General features: G+C 42.2%; 1 protein-coding gene across 1 annotated transcript in view; it reads left to right on the plus strand.

The window, feature by feature from the left end:
• The window catches only part of SLC27A2 (solute carrier family 27 member 2), a 54,951-nt gene extending 35,563 nt beyond the window's left edge, over positions 1-19,388 (plus strand). Inside the window, exons 5-10 of the mRNA XM_055436079.2 lie at positions 585-779; positions 4,614-4,704; positions 7,344-7,542; positions 9,219-9,316; positions 17,142-17,272; positions 18,560-19,388. Coding sequence (XP_055292054.2) covers positions 585-779; positions 4,614-4,704; positions 7,344-7,542; positions 9,219-9,316; positions 17,142-17,272; positions 18,560-18,736 — 891 coding nt within the window. The 3' untranslated portion in view covers positions 18,737-19,388. The remainder of the gene's footprint in view (positions 1-584; positions 780-4,613; positions 4,705-7,343; positions 7,543-9,218; positions 9,317-17,141; positions 17,273-18,559) is intronic.
• The last annotated feature ends 4,207 nt before the right edge of the window (positions 19,389-23,595 follow it).

Consider the following 23,595-nt stretch of genomic DNA (forward strand, 5'->3'; position numbering starts at 1 on the left):
GACTATAGCTTCAGATTTTATCACTCTCTGACAGACCTCTTCCCACGGCATCTACAATTCACTGAGATTCACCAGCCTCATCAAGAGAACAATCAACATGCACAGGGAGCTCAGCTTGGTGCTCTGTGATGACCTAGAGGGGGGATGGCTGTCCAAGAGGGAGGGGATATATGTATACATATAGCTGATTCACATCATTGTACAGCAGAAACTAACATAATATTGTAAAATAATTATACTCCAATATAAAACTTAAAAAGAAAACAACATGTGACTCAAGCTTCAGATTGGATGGGGATTAAATACTGGCATCACTTAGTTTTCCGTCCAGTTGTCTCATATCACCTCTTAAAACTCAAAATGGGAAAATACAAGTCTTTCAGCTATTAAGTTCCCAGTGTCGGCCCATACTGTGTTTGGGAATGGGGGTGGGGTGGGTATAATATGTCTGGGGGACAATAAATGTGTGCACTAAGGTCAATTCATAACCAACATAAATATGTAGAAACACAAAGGCCATTATTAATATGCAAGTACAGCCTCCCAAGATGTTTCAGCTTGGTCTCCTCTTTCTCCTGCTACAGAAACCAAACGATCGTGACCACAAAGTCAGAATTGCAGTGGGAAATGGCTTACGAGCAGATGTGTGGAGAGAATTCATCAGGAGATTTGGAGATATTCACATTAATGAGTTCTATGCTTCCACTGAAGGCAATATCGGATTTATTAATTACACGAGAAAAATTGGTGCTGTTGGAAGAGTAAACTACCTACAGAGAGTAAGTATTCTGGAAAATGAGGGCATCTGTAGCCAGCTTTCAGTACATGGAGATTTCTTGAAAGCTGTATCATGATGATGCTCTTATTAGAATTCCATGACCCATCCATATCACCAAGAGAGGTTTTTCTCATTCTCTATGACAATGACCTAAAAATAACAGGGTCCTTTAATTTTAACATGTTGATTTCTATTAATGACAATCCATTATGATTTTCCATCTGTAACTTGTGTGAAGTTTTCTAATGCCATTTATACTTGTATATGTTAAAAACATTTGAAGGTTACCAGTTCTGTATGTTAACTACACACTGTGAAATGTGGTATTTCTCTTTCACTGTGACATGTGTTACCATCAAGAGGCTGGTGGGGGGGGTCTTTTTATACATATAGGTGCAGGGCCCTGTCCCCAGAGCTTTGGAAGGAGGGACACCTTGTGTTCACCTTTGTTCAAAGGAGGGTGGACCCAGACATCAGTATTATTTTTAGCATTTTGAGAAATAAAGTTTTTAATTGGAGGATAATGGCTTTATAATGTTGTGCTGGTTTCTGCCATCCAGCAACATGGATCAGCTTTGAGAGTGTGTGTGTGTGTGTGTATGTGTGTATCTTCGGTCTTGAACCTCCCTCCCACCCACCTCATATCCCACCCTTCTAGGCTGTATTTTTAAAAACTATTCAGCCAAGATTAAGAACTGCTCCTTTGAGAGAACCAGGATGCATCCGAGTTCTAGGATCTTGTAAATAATTGTGTTCACCTGGTAACCACACTGGGCCTCCCAGGTGGTGCTAATGGTAAAGAACCTGCCTGCCAATGCAGGAGACTAAGAGACGCAGGTTCCATCCCTAGGTTGGGAAGATCCCCTGGAGGAGGGCATAGCAGCCCACTCCAGTATTCTTGCCTAGAGAATCCCATGGACAGAGGAGCCTGGCAGGCTACAGTCCATAGTGTCACACAGAGTTGGACACGACTGAAGTGACTTAGCACCACGCCACAGCAACTATACCAGAAAGATATTTATTTTGTGTAAGCCAGCTCATGCAGTATTTTCTTTTCCCTCTCAGTCATTTTATTGCCTCATCTCCAGACAATCTCTTTACCTTTTATTGTGTCTGAGCAGTCAGTCTTCCAGATGACCACCTATTCTGCAAAATTCCAGAAACATTCAGCAAATGCTGACTCTTCACTGGCTTGAGCAGGCATTACTGTTGTTATGCCTGGAGCGCCTCATCCTGCCTGGGCATGAAACAGCCACACCAGAGTTCCCAGGCAACCGATGCCCCCAGGGGCTGACCAGCCAAGTACAGAGGACAATAGTCCTCATGCATGAGAGCTAGCCCAAGAGACCAAATTCCACTACCTTCCCAGAATAGCCCAAGGTCATGCCCTTTCCCATGGTCATGCCTCAACTTCAGAAATAACACAAAAAGGGAAAATATGGAGCCTAGTGCCTGGCCCAAACTTATGTAATAAGGGGAAAGAGTTGTTGAAAGAATTTCATTAGATAGAATATAGCCCAATGCCTGCCATATAATAGCCTTGAATAGCTGTAAAGATTATTATCGTTCCATTCTTTGTATCCTGGCCTGATCTCCTGGGATGTCCACCTCTCTAACAATAACAGCCAAGCCTACACTACACATGTCCCTCCACTGGCCTCTACACCTGTGTCACCCAGTACAGTAGCCACTAGCTACACATGGCTATTTAAATTATGTCAATTTTTAACCAGTTCTTCATTTGACCTAGCCACATTTCAAATGCTTAGTAGCCACATGTGTTTAGTGACTGCCACGTTGAGCAGTACAGTTATAGAATATTTCCATCAGCATAGAAGATTCTACTGGGCAGCTCTTGAGAATCTACAGGCTTGAGAATCACAGTTGAGAGGGTCAATCTTCTCTAGTCAGGGTCAGGCCAACCTGGATGAGGCCAAACCTGGGAGACCCAGGATAAATGCGGTTCAAAAACAAGAGAGGGCAGAAAGATGAGCTGAGGCCTGGTGCAAGATATCTATGTTGTCACTTAAGTGTTAGTCATTCAGTCGTGTCTGACTCTTTGCGACCCCATGGACCATAGCCCTCCAGGCTCCTCTGTCCTTGGGATTCTCCAGGCAAGAATACAGGAGACGGTTACCATTCCCATTCACAACCCAGGAATTGAACCTGAGTCTCCTGCATTGCAGGCAGATTCATTACCATCTGAGCCACCAGGGCACTACTGACACTCAAAAACGTGAGTTGCAAGGACTTCTCTACTGGTCCAGAGGTTAAGATTTCACTTTCCAATGCAAGGGGTACAGGCTCAACTCCTGGTTGAGGAACTAAGATCCCACATGCCTCGCAGCCAAAAAACCAAAACAAAAAGCAGAAGCAATATTATAACAAATTCAATAAAGGCTTTTAAAATAGTCCACATCAAAAAAAGATATCTTTAAAAAGTGAGTTGCAGGGAAACATTCGAACCAAACCTGAGCACTTGAGAAGTTGGTGTTGTGTATTACTAGTTCTTTCCTTCTCATCCACTGATTGCCATGTTTTGTTTTTTTCTACTTTAAACAAAACCATATTTTTTAAGTAAAAAAAAAAAGATTACCATACATTTGATAGGGAAAGAAGCAATAATTACCACCCCTAATTTTTTTAGATTCTTGCAAATAAACAAGATCTACATTTGTTGACTATGTATGCTATTTGGTTTTTAATGGTTATCTGCTACTACAAAAGCATATGATTGGTTAATTTATGTATAGATTTGAATATAAATTTGAAATGGACATAGTAATCATAGTTAATAATTAAGTCTAAATACTATGTGTTTTGCTGAAAGTATAGAAAATAATATACTTATTGCTCTGAGTTATATAAATTTAAATTCTTATGCCCTTGGATTATAGTAACAAGAAACACAGTAGAATTTTAATAATTTTATAGCCGTGGCATGAAACAAATTATACCATTGTACCACTGAATCTTAAATGTATTTGAGGACATATCCCTGGAACACAAAACATTTAACAGTGCTGTATTAAGGTTAAACAAGATTTCTTTTTTGAAGGGGGTGGGTGTTAAATAAGACTTTAAAAGCCCATTAGTGACATATCCATCAAAGAACATGTATGAGAATGTTCATAACAGCTTTATATTTAATAGTCCACCTCATGCGACGAGTTGACTCACTGGAAAAGACTCTGATGCTGGGAAAGGTTGAGGGCGGGAGGAGAAGGGGACGACCGAGAATGAGATGGCTGGATGGCATCACCAACTCTGTGGACATGAGTTTGAGTGAACTCCGGGAGTTGGTGATGGATAGGGAGGGCTGGCGTGCTGTGATTCATGGGGTCGCGGAGAGTCGGACACGACTGAGCGACTGAACTGAACTGAAACTAGAAACAACCAAATGTCCATTAACAGGAAAAGAGATAAATAAAGTATGGTATATTCATACAAGGAAAGTTGCATGGCAATAAAAAGTATGCCACTGACACAAACACCAGCAGGGAGGGAGGAATATCACAGACATGTTGAGTGAAAGCAGCAGATACGAAGGCATATATTTATTTCATGTATTTGATGCTTAAGACTACTTGATGGTAATAAAAATCAGAATAGGGACTTGAGAGAGAGGGGCAGGAGGAAACTTCTTAAGGTAATGGAAATGTTTAGTATCTTGATCTGGGCAGTAGTTACATACGTGTATGCATATGTAAAAATTCATCAAACTGTACACTTAAAGTATCTGTACTTTATATACTTTCTGTATGCTATAAAACAGTAAACAATGAAAATTGGTGAAAGAATATGTGCTCAAAATGATCCATTTTAATTTTACTAGAAAATCATAAATTATGAGCTGATTAAATATGACATAGAGAAAGATGAACCCATTCGAGATGGAAATGGATACTGCATCAAGGTTCCCAAAGGTACAGTAAAATTTTGTTATATTAACCTGTCATGTCTTATCTTAACCAAATGAACCTTAAGAACTAACATATCACTGCTAAACATAAAATTTTTCAGAGTGGGTGGGGGAAGAGGTTTACTTTGTGTCCCTGGAAATAGAGAAATTCCAAAAGGTAATAATTTACTACTACATGTAATGTAACTATAATTTGAAACCTTGCTTAGTAACTTCTTAATTATGAAGGGGATATGTAATTATGGTTACAAAACTATAGCTAGTTTTAGGGGGCTTTTAAGCTTAAACTACCATGTATTTGTCAAATTATGTATATAAATCATTATTCAGTAAAATGTTAGTATTAAAAGGATTACAAATGTGTAACCATAGAGAATATGTACTCTGTGTGTGTGTACATTGTGTATATATGTCTGTATATGATGTACATGGAAATACATGTACACGTGCATGTAAAACAATACTTTCTGCAGCCAACTTGTTACCAGTGGGTTGTATGCCATCTGTTTGAAAGGCAGGTTAATAATTAAGTTTTCCAATCAAATCCCTTATGATTATACAGTGGAAGTGAGAAATAGATTTAAGGGACTAGATCTGATTGATAGAGTGCCTGATGAACTCTGGACGGAGGTTCGTGACATTGTACAGGAGACAGGGACCAAGACCATCCCCATGGAAAAGAAATGCAAAAGAGCGAAATGGCTGTCTGAGGAGGCCTTACAAATAGATGTGAAAAGAAGAGAGGTGAAAAGCAAAGGAGAAAAGGAAAGATATAAGCATCTGAATGCAGAGTTCCAAAGAATAGCAAGGAGAGATAAGAAAGACTTCCTCAGTGATCAATGCAAAGAAATAGAGGAAAACAACAGAATAGGAAAAACAAGAGACCTCTTCAAGAAAATTAGAGATTCCAAGGGAACATTTCATGCAAAGATGGGCTCGATAAAGGACAGAAATGGTATGGACCTAACAGAAGCAGAAGATATTAAGAAGAGGTGGCAGGAATACACAGAAGAACTGTACAAAAAAGATCTTCATGACCAAGATAGTCACGATAATGTGATCACTGACCTAGAGCCAGACATCTTGGAATGTGAAGTCAAGTGGGCCTTAGAAAGCATCACTACTAACAAAGCTAGTGGAGGTGATGGAATTCCAGTTGAGCTATTTCAAGTCTTGAAAGATGATGCTGTGAAAGTGTTGCACTCAATATGCCAGCAGATTTGGAAAACTCAGCAGTGGCCACAGGACTGGAAGAGGTCAGTCTTCATTCCAATCCCAAAGAAAGGCAATGCCAAAGAATGCTCAAACTACCGGACAATTGCACTCATCTCACACGCTAGTAAAGTCATGCTCAAAATTCTCCAAGCCAGGCTTCAGCAGTATGTAAACCGTGAACTCCCAGATGTTCAAGCAGGTTTTAGAAAAGGCAGAGGCACCAGAGATCAAATTGCCAACATCCGCTGGATCATGGAGAAAGCAAGAGAGTTTCAGAAAAACATCTATTTCTGCTTCATTGACTATGCCAAAGCCTTTGACTGTGTGGATCACAATAAACTGTGGAACATTCTGAAAGAGATGGGAATCCCAGACCACCTGACCTGCCTCTTGAGAAACCTGTATGCAGGTCAGGAAGCAACTGTTAGAACTGGACATGGAACAACAGACTGGTTCCAAATAGGAAAAGGTGTACGTCAAGGTTGTATATTGTCACCTTGCTTATTTAACTTATACGCAGAGTACATCATGAGGAACGCTGGGCTGGAAGAAGCACAAGCTGGAATCAAGATTGCTGGGAGAAATATCAATAACCTCAGATATGCAGATGACACTACCCTTATGGCAGAAAGTGAAGAGGAACTCAAAAGCCTCTTGATGAAAGTGAAAGAGGAGAGTGAAAAGGTTGGCTTGAAGCTCAACATTCAGAAAACAAAGATCATGGCATCTGGTCCCATCACTTCATGGGAAATAGATGGAAAAACAGTGGAAACAGTGTCAGACTTTGTTTTTTTGGGCTCCAAAATCACTGCAGATGCTGATTGCAGCCATGAAATTAAAAGACGCTTGCTCCTTGGAAGGAAAGTTATGACCAACCTTGATAGTATATTAAAAAGCAGAGACATTACTTTGCCAACCAAGGTCCGTCTAGTCAAGGCAATGGTTTTTCCTGTTGTCATGTATGGATGTGAGAGTTGGACTGTGAAGAAGGCTGATCGCCGAAGAATCGATGCTTTTGAACTGTGGTGTTGGAGAAGACTCTTGAGAGTCCCTTATACTGCAAGGAGATCCAACCAGTCCATTCTAAAGGAGATCAATCCTGGATGTTCATTGGAGGGACTGATGCTAAAGCTGAAACTGCAATACTTTGGCCAACTCATGCGACGAGTTGACTCACTGGAAAAGACTCTGATGTTGGGAAAGGTTGGGGGCGGGAGGAGAAGGGGACGACGGAGAATGAGATGGCTGGATGGCATCACCGATTCTGTGGACATGAGTTTGAGTGTACTCCGGGAGTTGGTGATGGACAGGGAGGCCTGGCGTGCTGTGATTCATGGGGTCGCGGAGAGTCGGACACGACTGAGCGACTGAACTGAACTGAACTGACTGCTCGCACATAAAATATCTATATACTTCCTTCTGTCTTAGGTGAACCTGGACTCCTGGTTTGCAAAATCACACGATTAACACCATTTAATGGCTATGCCGGAGGAAACAGTCAGACGGAGAAGAAAAAACTGAGAGATGTCTTTAAGAAAGGAGACGTCTATTTCAACAGTGGAGATCTCTTAATGATTGACCACGAAAATTTTATCTACTTCCATGACAGAGTTGGAGACACATTCCGGTTGGTTTCTCTGAATTATTGAACCAAAAACAAACACATGCACAATTTGGCTTACTCCTAAGTTAGAGTCATGTTCCATTTTGGTTGTGGTGTTCCATTTCCTTCTATCTCTTTGTTATGTCAGTTCAACCTCCTGTATTCCCAGAAAGGTCTTCTCTGATGGCTCAGCGGTAAAGAATCCACCTGCAATGCAGGAGACACAGGTTCGATCACTGGGTGGGGAAGATCCCCTGGAGGAGAGCATGGCAACCCACTCCAGTATTCTTGGCTGGAGAATCTCATGGATAGAGGAACCTGGTGGACTGTAGTCCATAGGGTCTCAAACAGTCAGACGCAACTGAAGCAACTTAGCACACACACGCATTCCCAGAAAACATGGAACAAAATACACAGGGTGTCACTCTGCAGTGCACAGTGAACTTGGTTGAGCAACCAGATGAGACTAGGAGAGAAAACCTGTGCCTGATTTGGGGCACCTCAATAATGTAGTCTGTTCAATTCCTCTCATTTATCATCAGTTATTACCAGTCACTCAGGTCAGCCAGGGATGTTCACACTGTTTTCTATCATAAGGCTTTTCTTCAGATAAAATCAAATGCAAATTAATGTGAAGATGATGTAGTTGAAGAGGAGGCAAGGGTTCTGAGCCCCACCTGGGCCTCTCCCTCCCACTTTCCATCCCCAACCAAATGGTTTCCCACAGAACCCCCAAGTCAGCACAATGGACATTGAAAGTCATTGTAATAGACCATGAAATTAATTCTCGGCAACAGCATTGTCTCCAGCCTCATGACACTTTGTTTAACCCAGCTTCCTTATCGTATAAACTCCCTGAGGCCAGACTCTGTGTCTGCTTGTTCACCCCCAACCCCAGCACTTAGCACAGTGATTACTTTTTGCGTGAATGGATAAGGAAGAGATGGGAGTTGTCTAGTAGAAAGAGCATGGATATGAATGAGAACTCAGCTCCCAGGCTTCCTTTACCCGTGAGCAGATGTATTATCAAGGCAGGTAACCTTTCTCCACCTCGGTTCCTTCACCCATGAAATGAATCAGGTCCCAGTGATCCTTAGGGTTCCTTCCATCTCTAACACCCCATGACTCTGGATCTAAATCATTAGTTTATGCCGCCTTCGTGTTACTAAAAAGATACTTTGGGGATATCTAAAGAATTTTAAATGTAAGTCAAAATTTAACTAAAATTCAACATTTTATTCTCCCTATAAATAAAGTATATTTTCTTTCTTACTAAGAGCATTTTCACAGACATAAGACCCTGAAATACAAATATGAAATTCTGTTTAATAGAAATTTGCTGACTGAATTAAGTAGCCAAGTTAGTGAATGAGGAAAGGGAGAGACCTAAACACAGCAAAGAGTCAGAGATTTATTTTTTATTCCTAGTGCCTTTCTTAGGCCAAACCTGTATTTTAACATTAGAACATCATTCTGTGTATACCACATTTCATGTCGGGAGGTTAAAATTCCACATTTTATTATTTGTCTTTCATGCCTCAAGCAGGACGCCTCTCCCATGAGTTAAGTTGAAGATTTTGAGGACCAAGGTGAGGAAGACAAATGCAGCCACCCCACAGAGGCCTGTAGAAAACACCTGCCACAGACCACCTGAACCACAGACCACCAGTGACCTCTGCTAACCTTGCCTTTTCTTCCAGGTGGAAAGGGGAAAATGTGGCCACCACTGAAGTCGCTGACACAGTAGGACTGGTTGATTTTGTCGAAGAAGTGAATGTTTATGGTGTGCCTGTGCCAGGTATGCACAATATATTATAAATCAAAGCCAAAACTCCTACACTAGCTGAACATAATTTTAACCCCAGGGCAAAGTTTGTCATCATTTTTTCCTGCCACCTGGAAAAGCAAACAACTCTTTCCCAGCTCCTGGGAGAAAGGGGCTCATATCTGGTTTATGTGCATTCTAAACCAGCCATGTGAGTCCCTCTGAACCTGGCCTTCCTCTGTGGTTCAGCTCCCCAGCTGTTTTGAGGCTCTCCAGCAAGACAAATCTCCCAGAGATGCAGGGTCCATGCAGCGTTTGGCATGCCTCAAGAAAAGATGTGTCACACTTGAGAGCTTAGAAATGGTATCTTGGCCTCTGAACTGGAAGGCGCAAATAATAGTCTAGTGCAGTTGCTACAGGAAAAAAGCCAAGAAGGGGCTGAGTTTTTCCAGACTCTTAGAGCAAGTTCCTGATCCCCGCTTGCCCCACTGAGTTTGAGAAGCTTCACACAAAGTGCTGTCACCAAGCTTCTGTCTGCTGATCAGCCTCTGCTAAGAGAGAGGGGAATGTGGGGTCTGATTTGGGGTCCTGACTCCAACACCTGCTGGCTGTTTGACTTCAGGCAAGCCACTAAATTAGGGATAATACCAACCCTGCAGTTAAGATTGCCAAGAGAACTAATTCATTTTAATTACATAAATACTAAATATATGTTTATCAGATATGTACATGAGGGTTGTCATGAAATTATAATTATAGATGTCAAGAGAATTAAAACCTCCAAATCACTATCCAAATATAAGGTACTGGGGTAATGGTGTTTCCTAGAACTCAGTACTTGGGATTCTCATGTATATTCAAAGTCCCTTTTTCTTGAGTTATGATGGTTTCACATGACATCGTGCTGTCCTTTTGTTTATTAAAGACTATTTGAGGTTTTCTCTTGCCTGTTCCCCTCCAACTCTGTGACAGTGATATGATAGGAAGTGTAGCCACATCTTGGGTCAGAGTCTGACCCAAATCCAACTTCTCATGTTGGACTTCAGGCTGAATTAACACAAGGGCCCATATCCTTGTTGTCAGCCATCGCACCGTGTTCTCACAGACCCCACCCAAAATGTTGCATGCACTTCTAAATGCTGGATTTTTTTTTTAAGTAACAATACAAAAGAATGAGTATGACAAGGTAAGAGAATATAGGAAATGGAATGAAAGGCCTAATCCATGTTCTTCAAAGTGGTGTCACCTATAAATTGGCACTTGCCTTTGGCACTTGCCATCTGCCTCTACAAGGATCAAATTATGAGCTTCTACAGCTGGAGTTCAGGGAAGAGATCAGGAATTAGGCAATCTGTGCTTGGGAAAAGCTGGTAGAGCAGGTCTTCAGATAGATATTTTCAGAAGATTTTATGAACCTAATTCTTGTATCTCCTTTATCTATTTGTAGAAAAGCACTAAAATTCTTCATGGTGATATCTGCTCCTCATGACTAGCAGTAACCTGCAAAAAAAAAAAAAAAAACCTGCTTGATTGCATGTACTCCCCATTCACTAAAATCTTGTATATTCTGATCTTCCCTGCTACCTCTTTGGAGCATTTTCTCAGAGCCATCTGAAATGCTATCTTCCAGGCTATAGTCCTCATTTTGCCCTCAAATAAAACTTAACTCACAACTAATCCGCCTGCAATGCAGGAGATCTGGGTTCAATCCCTGGGTTCAGTTCTTGGAGAAGGAAATGGCAACCCACTCCAGTATTCTTGCTTGAAGAATTCCATGGACAGAGGAGCCTGGAAGGCTACAGTCCATGGGGTTTCAAGAGTCAGACATGACTGAGCAACTAAACAACCACTTACATTGTGCTTTTTTTTTTTTTTTTTTGGCTGACAGTGGGGTCCCTGGACCAGCAACAATATCATTGCCTAGAAGCTTGTTAAAAATGTGCTATTTCTCATATCAAAAATGCCCACCCCAGACCTACTGAATCAGAATCTCTGGGCTAGGGCCCCAGGAAGCTGTGTTTTAACAAGGCCTCCAGTGATTCTTAAAAACAATCAAGTGGTTTGAGGTGATGAATATTTTCTAGAACTAGATACTGGTAAGAATTGCACAACATTGTAAATGTCACTGAACTGTATACTTTAAAATGGTTAAAATAATAATTCACTATTTTACCATAATTTTTAAAAAACACTAAAGTCTGAGAAGCATGGAGGCCTAGTGCTTCTGAAAATCTATCCAGTCTTCAGAATCATCTGGGAAACTTTCTAAAGCCAGGATCTAACGAATCAGAACCTCTGGGGTTTGGGACTCAATCTTTTGTGTCTTTTTTAAAATTCTATTCCCAAGTGGGTCTAACAACCACTAATGTTTCAGAGCCATTGATATAGAACAAAGAAGAGGAGGCTAATGGGTTTCAAATGATTGGGAGACATCAGATAGAACAAGGAGCAGGTGTATTCATATTGCTCTGGAGAACAGAATAAAAATGGATGGATTGAAATGACCAGGGAGCAAATTTTAGCCTGAGAACTCTCCTGTAACCTGAGGGACCAACAACAAAATGCACTGTCTCCTGAGACAATGTCCCACCAATGTGTAAAGAGGCTGCTTGTCCACCAGGAATCCTATGAGAATTCTCACAGCAGTGAAAGATCAGGTACAAATCCTAACATCTCTCCTGTTTTCAGATTCTGTGAGTCTCAGTTCAGTTCAGTTCAGTCACTCAGTCATGTCTAACTCATTGCAACCCCATGAACCGCAGCACACCAGGCCCCCATGTCCATCACCAGTTCCCAGAGTTTACCCAAACTCATGTCCATTGAGTCAGCAATGCCATCCAACCATCTCATCTTCTGTTGTCCCCTTCTCCTCCCGCCCTCAATCTTTCCCAACATCAGGGTCTTTTCAAATTAGTCAGCTCTTTGCATCAGGTGGCCAAAATACTGGAGTTTCAGCTTTAATATCAGTCCTTCCAATGAATACCCAGGACCGATTTCCCTTAGGATGGACTGGTTGGATTTCCTTGCAGTCCAAGGGACTCTCAAGAGTCTTCAACACCACAGTTCAAAAGCACCAATTTTTCTGCACTCAGCCTCTTTATAGTCCAACTCTCACATCCATACATGACCACTGAAAAAAACCACAGCCTTGACTAGATGGACCTTTGTTGACAAAGTAATATCTCTGCTTTTTAATATGCTGTCTAAGTTGGTCATAACTTTCCAAGGAGTAAGCATCTTTTAATTTCATGGCTGCAATCACCATCTGCAGTGATTTTGGAGCCCAGAAAAATAAAGTCAGCCACTGTGACCCCATCTATTTGCCATGAAGTGATGGGACCGGATGCTATGATCTTAGTTTTCTGAATATTGAGCTTTAAGCCAACTTTTTCACTCTCTTCTTTCACTTTCATCAAGAGGCTCTTTAGTTCTTCTTCACTTTCTGCCATAAGGGTGGTGTCATCTGTATATCTGAGGTTATTGATATTTCTCCCAGCAATCTTGATTCCAGCTTGTGCTTCATCCCAACAGCCTTGAAATGTGGTAGGTTCATCTAGAGAAAGACATAAGTCCACTGGGGTGATTCTCAGTTCCAAAGGACTGAACAAGGCTTTTACAGATTTCAGCTTTGAACCAGGAAAGAACTTCCAAGTTTGGGTCTAAAATAGAGATGACACCAGAACTGCCAAACTCCTCTCTAGAACTTTATATTATCAACAGAACTTTATGCAATGTTCTGAAAATGTTCTATATCTGCACTCTCAGTATGGTAGCCACTTGCTACCATATGGCTGTTGAGCTATTGAAATATGGCTGGTGAAACTGAGGAGCTGAATTTTTCATTTAATTTAATTAATTTTAATAGCTACATGTGACCGGTGGCTACCATGTTGGATAGTGCAGCTCTAGAGAACCCCCAGCTAAAATTGCGGCAGATAGGAGCCTTCCCCTTAGAGCTGAACTAGCCCCAACCGACCTCTGGGAATCAGGACAGAGACCTGAGATCCATCAGCCCCATTCGCCTCTCAGAAGCAAGGTGCCAGCTGACACTGAAGATTTCTGTTGCATCAGCCTCTGCCTTCTTTCTAAAAGGAACTCACTGGAGACATTCAAGATTCCTGAGACTACTGCCTTTGACACTAGTTCACACTAGCTGCCCCTGGCAGCTACCAGGGGCCCCTAAAGAAAGAGGGTCCGGTGCCCTGCCTCCCTCCTTCAGATAAGAGGCAAAGCAAATGTGGATGCATTTCCTTTCTTGTAATCTTTCCTCTTGTTTTCTTTAGAGTCATAGGTAAACATGCAATCACCATGGGAGAGATTTCGAAAGCTGGGGCCCAAGTGACAAAGGGTGGCTCAATCTCCTTCTCTGGTTACAGTTAAGTAGTTCAGAAAAGTGGACCCAGACTCCCACTGGGTCTCCTGGATCAGGTAGAAGATGTATTTATAAGTAATTACCACTGTCCTCACAAGAAAACAATGGTAATTGTTCTGAATGCCTCTCCACTTACGGCCCTACTTATAGAATCTGTTTTCTCTGTGGAGAGTTCAACCTCTCAGGACTAGATGGCATCAAGGTGGGGGGTAGGGATGACAGTGGTCACCCTCAATCTGCCTTCACCTTCCCATCTGTCAGCCTCTCTGAAATGCAGAGGCAAAGCTGTTCAGTTCAGTTCAGTTCAGTCGCTCAGTCATGTCCGACTCTTTGTGACCCCATGAATCACAGCACTCCAGGCCTCCCTGCCCATCACCAACTCCCGGAGTTCACTCAAACTCATGTCCATCGAGTCAGTGATGCCATCCAGCCATCTCATTCTCTGTCATCCCCGTCTCCTCCCACCCTGCTGCTCCTAAGTCACTTTCAGTTCAGTTCAGTTCAGTTCAGTCGCTCAGTCGTGTCCGACTCTCCGCGACCCCATGAATCACAGCACGCCAGGCCTCCCTGTCCATCACCAACTCCCGGAGTACACTCAAACTCATGTCCACAGAGTCGGTGATGCCATCCAGCCATCTCATTCTCCGTTGTCCCCTTCTCCTCCCGCCCCCAACCTTTCCCAGCATCAGAGTCTTTTCCAGTGAGTCAGCTCGTCTCATGAGGTGGCCAAAGTATTGGAGTTTCAGCTTTAGCATCAGTCCCTCCAATGAACATCCAGGATTGATCTCCTCTAGAATGGACTGGTTGGATCTCCTTGCAGTATAAGGGACTCTCAAGAGTCTTCTCCAACACCACAGTTCAAAAGCATCGATTCTTCGGCGATCAGCTTTCTTCACAGTCCAACTCTCACATCCATACACGACCACGGGAAAAACCATTGCCTTGACTAGACGGACCTTGGTCGGCAAAGTAATGTCTCTGCTTTTTAATATACTATCAAGGTTGGTCATAACTTTCCTTCCAAGGAGCAAGCGTCTTTTAATTTCATGGCTGCAATCAGCATCTGCAGTGATTTTGGAGCCCAAAAAAACAAAGTCTGACACTGTTTCCACTGTTTTTCCATCTATTTCCCATGAAGTGATGGGACCAGATGCCATGATCTTTGTTTTCTGAATGTTGAGCTTCAAGCCAACCTTTTCACTCTCCTCTTTCACTTTCATCAAGAGGCTTTTGAGTTCCTCTTCACTTTCTGCCATAAGGGTAGTGTCATCTGCATATCTGAGGTTATTGATATTTCTCCCAGCAATCTTGATTCCAGCTTGTGCTTCTTCCAGCCCAGCGTTCCTCATGATGTACTCTGCATATAAGTTAAATAAGCAAGGTGACAATATACAACCTTGACGTACACCTTTTCCTATTTGGAACCAGTCTGTTGTTCCATGACCGGTTCTAACTGTTGCTTCCTGACCTGCATACAGGTTTCTCAAGAGGCAGGTCAGGTGGTCTGGGATTCCCATCTCTTTCAGAATGTTCCACAGTTTATTGTGATCCACACAGTCAAAGGCTTTGGCATAGTCAATGAAGCAGAAATAGATGTTTTTCTGAAACTCTCTTGCTTTCTCCATGATCCAGCGGATGTTGGCAATTTGATCTCTGGTGCCTCTGCCTTTTCTAAAACCTGCTTGAACATCTGGGAGTTCACGGTTTACATACTGCTGAAGCCTGGCTTGGAGAATTTTGAGCATGACTTTACTAGCGTGTGAGATGAGTGCAATTGTGCGGTAGTTTGAGCATTCTTTGGCATTGCCTTTCTTTGGGATTGGAATGAAGACTGACCTTTTCCAGTCCTGTGGCCATTGCTGAGTTTTCCAAATCTGCTGGCATATTGAGTGCAGCACTTTCACAGCATCATCTTTCAAGACTTGAAATAGCTCAACTGGAATTCCATCACCTCCACTAGCTTTGTTCGTAGTGATGCTTTTGTGTCCAACTCTGTGTGACCCCATAGACGGAAGCCCACCAGGCTCCCCCGTCCCTGGGATTCTCCAGGCAAGAACACTGGAGTGGGTTGTCATTTCCTTCTTCAATGTGTGAAAGTGAAAAGTGAAAGTGAAGTCACTCAGTCGTGTCTGACCCTTAGCAACCCCACGGACTGCAGCCTACCAGGCTCCTCCGTCCATGGGATTTTCTAGGCAAGAGTACTGGAGTGGCTTGCCATTGCCTTCTCTGCCTCCCACCCTAGGAACCATAATAACTAAGTCTCAGAGGTGACATTTGTACCTGGAAGCACAATAAATCTGACCTGCTACTTAAAGAACAACCTGAGCCCAGTTATCCCTGACAGGGGAACAAAGGTTTTTCATCACAGTTCAAAAAATTTCCTTTAGCCACTAGTTCAACCTGTTGTCCATACGGTAGTTTACATCTAGGCTGTCAAACCTCAACATGAATCAGCCATAGGTATACATATATCCCCTCCCTTGTGAACCTCCCTCCCATCTCCCTCCCCATCCCACTCCTCTAGGTTGATACAGAGCCCCTGTTTGAGTGTCCTGAGCCATTCAGCAAATTCCCGTTGGCTGTCTATTTCACATGTGGTAACGTAAGTTTCCATGCTACTCTTTCCATACATCTCACCCTCTCCTCCCTTCTCCCCATGTCCATAAGTCTGTTCTCTAAGTCTGGTTCTCCACTGCTGCCCTGTAAATAAACTCTTCAGTACTTTTTTTTCTAGATTCCATATATATGCATTAGAATACGATATTGATCTTTCTGTCTTACTTCACTCTGTATAATAGGCTCTAGGTTCATCCATTGAACAAGTCTTTTAATGTCACTAAGCCTCAGTTTCTTCACCTGTAAAATGGAGAGAACATTTGTACCCCTTCATAAGGTTGTCATGAGGTTAAATGAGAAGTACATAAGACACATTTCATGGACTTCCCTGGTGGTGCAGTGGGTAAGAATCTGCCTGCCAAAGCAGGGGACATGGGTTCAATCCCTGGTCCGGGAAGATTCCACAGGCTGTGGAGTAGCTAAGCCCCTGGGCCACAACAACTGAGCCCTCGCACCACAACTACTAAAGCCCACATGCCTAAAGCCTGTGCTCCACAGCAAGAGGAGCCATTGCAATGAGAAGCCCATGCACCGCAACTAGAGAAAGTCCATGTGCAGCAATGAAAACCCAACACAGCCAAAAATAATAAATAAAGATAGCAGTGTGTACATGTCAAAAAATAAAGATACAAAAACACATTTCGTAAAGGGCCTGGCGTGTAATAAAGATTCAATCAATGTATAGCTTGTTGTTTTGTTATCATTAATTCACTTCAGAATTTAACTTCAAAATATATTTTGAAATACAAATTCCAGCTATCCAAAGGAAACCCATGCCATAATGTCTCAGTTCACTATCCTCTGACCTAGCAAAGCGTCATAAAATAAACTATCTATAACACATCTAATTTTTATTCACTTTAACTCTAGGTCATGAGGGTCGAATTGGCATGGCCTCAATCAAGGTGAAGGCAGACCATGAATTTGATGGACGGAAACTCTTTAAGCACGTGGTTGATTACCTGCCTGGTTATGCAAGGCCCCGCTTTCTAAGAATACAGGTGAGACCCCGTTGTTATCAAGTTCAGTTATCCTTTCTCTTGGAGACCCCTGCCTCTTAGGAAACAACTCTTCTCTACCATGGCAACCTTGCCAGCCAAATTTTCACTACCCTTTTCAGGAAGCTCAATGAGGAAGCAGAAATACCAGAAGATAAAACTAGCTGAAACCGAATCCTAATCCCTTTCTCCTTAAAACGACAGACAGTTCATTCAGCAAGAATGTTAGCAAATAACTCACAACGTCTGTTTGTTGCGGTATAACAGACACATAAAATAGAAATGCTCTGACCATCTTATTGTATCCAGTTTTAAAGAATGGTTTAAAAAAAAAAAAAAACTCACTGAAGTCCTGCACCTGTCTATGGCCTAAAATTTAATTGGGCATCATTAGCCAGTCAGAACTCCAAAGCTAAGCTATCACTGACAGAGGGACTGTTTTCTTTCTCAAACATTAACCCCTTAGTTTAGCTCACTTTTGGACCTTGAGCGCTGTGATTCTGTAGCTGAGGATTTAAGAAAAGCAGTGTTAGATTACCAGATATTGCTAGGGTTATACAATTATCTCTGTTGATATTCATAAAGCCCTGACATTTGCTTTACAATGAGACGTTGAGAGACATCAAAGTTGAAATATCCTCAAATCAACACCTATTTAGTGAAGCAGAAACAAGAAACAGTGGGAACAAGCAGATCTGTCTGTGTGTAGATGTTTGCTTTCCCTGCCTCACCATTAATCAGAGTTTTCCAGCAGTGCCTGAAGCTTGCCAAGCAAGAGATGCTTCTGCTTCATATTCTGCTGTCACAGCCCCTTCCTCCCCACAAGGGATCTTTAAGCTTTCAGTTCAGTTCAGTCACTCAGTCTGTCCGACTCTTTGCGACCCCATGAATCACAGCACGCCAGGCCTCCCTGTCCATCACCAACTCCCGGAGTTCACTCAAACTCATGTCCACAGAGTTGGTGATGCCATTCAACCATCTCATTCTCAGTCGTCCCCTTCTCCTCCCGCCCCCAATCCCTCCCAGCATCAAAGTCTTTTCCAGTGAGTCAACTCGTCACATGAGATGGCCAAAGTATTGGAGTTTCAGCTTTAGCATCAGTCCTTCCAATGAACACCCAGGACTGATCTCCTTTAGAATGGACTGGTTGGATCTCCTTGCAGATCTTTAAGCTTTAAGGGAAGGAAAAATACCTCCAAAGAGGGCCCCCTAGTGGAGGTTCTGAAGACAGGCTATACTGGTATCATACAGAACCCATCTCACAGCTCTCAAATGATTGATGTTTTTCAGGACACCATTGAGATCACTGGAACTTTTAAACACCGAAAAGTGACCCTCGTGGAAGAGGGCTTCAACCCTGCAGTTATCAAAGATGCCTTGTATTTCTTGGATGACAAAGCAGAAATGTATGTGCCTATGACTGAGGACATTTATAATGCCATTAGTGATAAAATTCTGAAACTCTGAATATTACCAGCATGATAACTCAATGTATTTCCAAAAAGAAACTGAATGAAACTAGTACAGCCAACTGTTGATATAATCCAACTTTAATTTGATTGAAGATTGTATGGTGCATTTATTTTATGTATAGCAGTAAGGGGAATGTAATTTTATGTAATTTTTATAATACATAATGTAATTTTATGTAATTTTAAAAATTGCACCTGAACCTTTGTAAGTGAAAAGATTTAGATATAATTATTTTTCAATTTGCACCTGTTTGCAAACTAAGCTTATTAGAGGGAGGATGTTATTTTTTTAATATGCAATAAAATAAATGAATGCCAAGATATGAAATGGCACTTTTTCCTGACTTGATTCTAAATGCAGACCCTTCAACAAGGGATGCTGGGAAGACTGGTCAGTTGCATGTAAAAGAATGAAATTAGAACACCTTCTAACACCATACACAAAAATAAACTCAAAATGGATTAAAAACCTAATTGTAAGATCAGAAACTATGAAACTCTTAGAGGGAAACATAGGCAGAACACTCTCCGACATAAATCACAGCAAGATCCTCTATGACCCACCTCCTAGAGTAATGGAAATAAAAAGAAAAATTAAACAAATGGGATCTAATTAACCTTTAAAGCTTTTGCACTGCAAAGGAAACGATAAAGTGAAAAGACAACCCTCAAAATGAGAGAAAATAATAGCAAATGAAACAACTGACAAAGGATTAATTTCCAAAATATACAAGCAGCTCATGCAGCTCAATACCAGAAAAACAAACAATCCAATCAAAAAGTGGGCAGAAGACCTAAACAGACATTTCTCCAAAGGAGACATACAGATGGCTTATCGACGCATGAAAAGATGTTCAACATCACTCATTCAGTTCAGTTCAGTTCAGTTCAGTTGCTCAGTAATGTCCGACTCTCCGCGACCCCATGAATCGCAGCATGCCAGGCCTCCCTGTCTATCACCAACTCCCAGAGTTCACTCAAACTCATGTCCACAGAGTCGGTGATGCCATCCAGCCATCTCATTCTCGGTCGTCCCCTTCTCCTCCCACCCCCAACCTTTCCCAGCATCAGAGTCTTTTCCAGTGAGTCTACTCGTCGCATGAGGTGGCCAAAGTATTGGAGTTTCAGCTTTAGCATCAGTCCTTCCAATGAACACCCAGGATTGATCTCCCTTAGAATGGACTGGTTGGATCTCCTTGCAGTATAAGGGACTCTCAAGAGTCTTCTCATTATTAGAGAAATGCAAATCAAAACTACAATGAGGTATCATCTCACACTGGTCAGAATGGCCATCATCAAAATGTCTACAAACAACAAATGCTGGAGAGAATGTGGAGAAAAGGGAACCCTCTTGCACTGATAAATTGATATAAATTGATACAGCCACTATGGAGAACAATATGGAGATTCCTTTAAAAAAAGGGATAAAACTACCATATGGCCCAGCAATCCCACTACTGGGCATACACCCTGAGGAAACCATGATTGAAAAAGACACATGTACCCCAGTGTTCACTGCAGTGCTATTTACAATAGCTAGAACATGGAAGCAACCTAGATGTCCATCAACAGATGCATGGATAAGGAAGTTGTGGTACATATACAAAATGGAATATTACTCAGCTATAAAGAATACATTTGAGTCAATTCTAATGAGATGGATGAACCCAGAGCCTATTATACAGAGTGAAGTAAGACAGAAAAAGGAAGACAAATATCGTATATTAACGCGTATATATGGAATCGAGAAAGATGGTATACTGACGATCCTACTTGAAGGGCAGCAAAGGGGACAAAGACATAAAGAACAGAGTTCTGGATATAATATGGGAAGGAGAGGATGGGATGATTTGAGAAAATAGCATTGAAACAGATACATTACCATAAGTAAAAGAGACAGTCAGTGGCAGTTTGCTATATGACATAGGGAAGCCAAAGTTGGTGCTCTGTGACAACCCAGAGGGGTGGGATGGGGTAGCAGATGGGAAGGGGTTCAAGAGAGAGGGGACATATGTATACTTATGGCTGTTTCATGTTGATGTATAGCAGAAACCATCACAATATTGTAAAGTCATTATCCTCTAATTTTAAAAAAATTATTAAAAAAAAAGAAATACAAGACTGAAAAATAAATGCAAACCCTGAACCTGACAGCCTAATTGGTCATTTTTCACAGGTCTCCCACTTATAATGCTAATGGTATTTTAAGTAAAGAAGGATAAGGAGGTGGGAGGTGAGGGGGTAGGTCCCCAGTGAACAACCCAATGGAAGTCCAGATCTACTCTAAGGCCAACCCTATTCCCCAAGAGCATCCTGGCCACTGTCCACAGCATTATTCACCATGTGATAAAGCCAACTATAGTCTCAGAAGAGGCTTAAGTCTAGAGTATCAGAGTTCTATACATAAAAAGGTGTTCAGCAAACTCTTCAGCTAGAGCAAGGGTTGCAAACTCAAGTGTCTTCAGGATTTGTTTTGGTAATGTGGATGAGGAGAGAGGTCACAAATGAATGTGGAAAACTTGGGGACAGCCACGGCACAGTTTTAGTCAGCTGATTATTGTTGTAGGGCTATACAGCCCAGGTACTTGGGAATGACCTAAGGAAAACTCCATATGCCACTGCATCTATGTGAATTTGCCAATAATGTAGAACGATGGTGGCTTGTGGGTCAGCATTTGGGAATTTTTGCAAAATACTAGGTATCTCTGCCTTTGCTTTACTGATCTCCTTGTGAAAATTTTAACCCAGGTGATCGGAGATAGCCAAGCTTTTGACAATGTAACTGTGCAGTTTTGTTACTTGGAATCTTGTTAAAGTGACTCATGTTGTAAGTAGTGATTATGATAAAGCAGTCCTGTCATTCCACATCACATGGGACCTTTTTTCAGGCAAGAGGTCAGCACTTACACCACGGCCATTAGAGTTCCAGGAACCAAAACCTGCTGGGGCCTGACTACCTTTGACCCACATCTTAGACTTTCCAGGAAACTCAGATGGCCTCCTCAGTCTCTCACTTCCCCAAACCTCTGAGATTCAAGTCAGGAACCACAGCTCTGTTGGGATGAACAGAGGCACCACCACAATATCCTCAATACCTGGGTTTGCATTTGTGTAAACAAAATTAAGCAACCCATCCTGTGACCAGTAATCAATTTTAAAGACTAATTTTTCTCGTTTAAAAGGATCAAAAATTGTGTGTGTTGAATTGTCTGTATAAGTCACCTTCTTGATTTGAAAGCACAAATGGATATTTTTTTAATACACTGATACCCATGTAAATGGTTGGATCTCCTTGCAGTATAAGGGACTCTCAAGAGTCTTCTCCAACACCACAGTTCAAAAGCATCGATTCTTTGGCGATCAGCTTTCTTCACAGTCCAACTCTCACATCCATACATGACCACGGGAAAAACCATAGCCTTGACTAGACGGACCTTGGTTGGCAAAATAATGTCTCTGCTTTTTAATATACTATCAAGGTTGGTCATAACTTTCCTTCCAAGGAGCAAGCGTCTTTTAATTTCATGGCTGCAATCAGCATCTGCAGTGATTTTGGAGCCCAAAAAAATAAAGTCTGACACTGTTTCCACTGTTTTTCCATCTATTTCCCATGAAGTGATGGGACCAGATGCCATGATCTTTGTTTTCTGAATGTTGAGCTTCAAGCCAACCTTTTCACTCTCCTCTTTCACTTTCATCAAGAGGCTTTTGAGTTCCTCTTCACTTTCTGCCATAAGGGTAGTGTCATCTGCATATCTGAGGTTATTGATGTTTCTCCCAGCAATCTTGATTCCAGCTTGTGCTTCTTCCAGCCCAGCGTTCCTCATGATGTACTCTGCATATAAGTTAAATAAGCAAGGTGACAATATACAACCTTGACGTACACCTTTTCCTATTTGGAACCAGTCTGTTGTTCCATGTCCAGTTCTAACAGTTGCTTCCTGACCTGCATACAGGTTTCTCAAGAGGCAGGTCAGGTGGTCTGGGATTCCCATCTCTTTCAGCTGCTGCTGCTGCTGCTGCTGCGTCACTTCAGTCGTGTCCGACTCTGCGTGACCCCATAGACAGAAGCCCACCAGGGTCCCCCGTCCCCGGGATTCTCCAGGCAAGAACACTGGAGTGGGTTGCCATTTCCTTCTCCAATGTGTGAAAGTGAAAGTGAAGTCGCTCAGTCGTGTCCGACCCTTAGTGACCCCACAGACTGCAGCCTACCAGGCTCCTCCATCCGTGGGATTTTCTAGGCAAGAGTACTGGAGTGGCTTGCCATTAGGCTCCTCCAAGTCCTATTCTTAACTGGGCCACAACCCTGAACAAAATAGCAGCAGAGTTTCTAAGAGTTCAAGGCCACACACCTCGGATATCCCCTTAAAGTGCCTGCCTGAGAAAACCCAAGGCTGCCAAAGTATTTACTACTTATTCCAGCCAACACTTGAAGATAGGGTCCCTATCTCCCAACCTCTGTGGAAGGGTAGGGGCCTCACTTCCATAAGCACCAGTTAGCAAACCCAGGTGGGCTTTCCATGGACCAAACCCCTCTCCTGCTTTTGGTAATTTTTCACTTCCCTAACCCTGCTGCTGCTGCTGCTGCTGCTAAGTCACTTCAGTCGTGTCCGACTCTGTGTGACCCCATATACTGAGATCAAATTGCCAACATCCGCTGGATCATGGAGAAAGCAAGAGAGTTCCAGAAAAACATCTATTTCTGCTTCATTGACTATGCCAAAGCCTTTGACTGTGTCGATCACAATAAACTGTGGAACATTCTGAAAGAGATGGGAATCCCAGACCACCTGACCTGCCTCTTGAGAAACCTGTATGCAGGTCAGGAAGCAACAGTTAGAACTGGACATGGAA

Source organism: Moschus berezovskii, chromosome 9, assembly GCF_049115385.1.
Source record: "Moschus berezovskii isolate FMDL1 chromosome 9, NW_MosBer_1.0, whole genome shotgun sequence".
Classification (NCBI taxonomy): Eukaryota; Metazoa; Chordata; class Mammalia; order Artiodactyla; family Moschidae; genus Moschus; species Moschus berezovskii.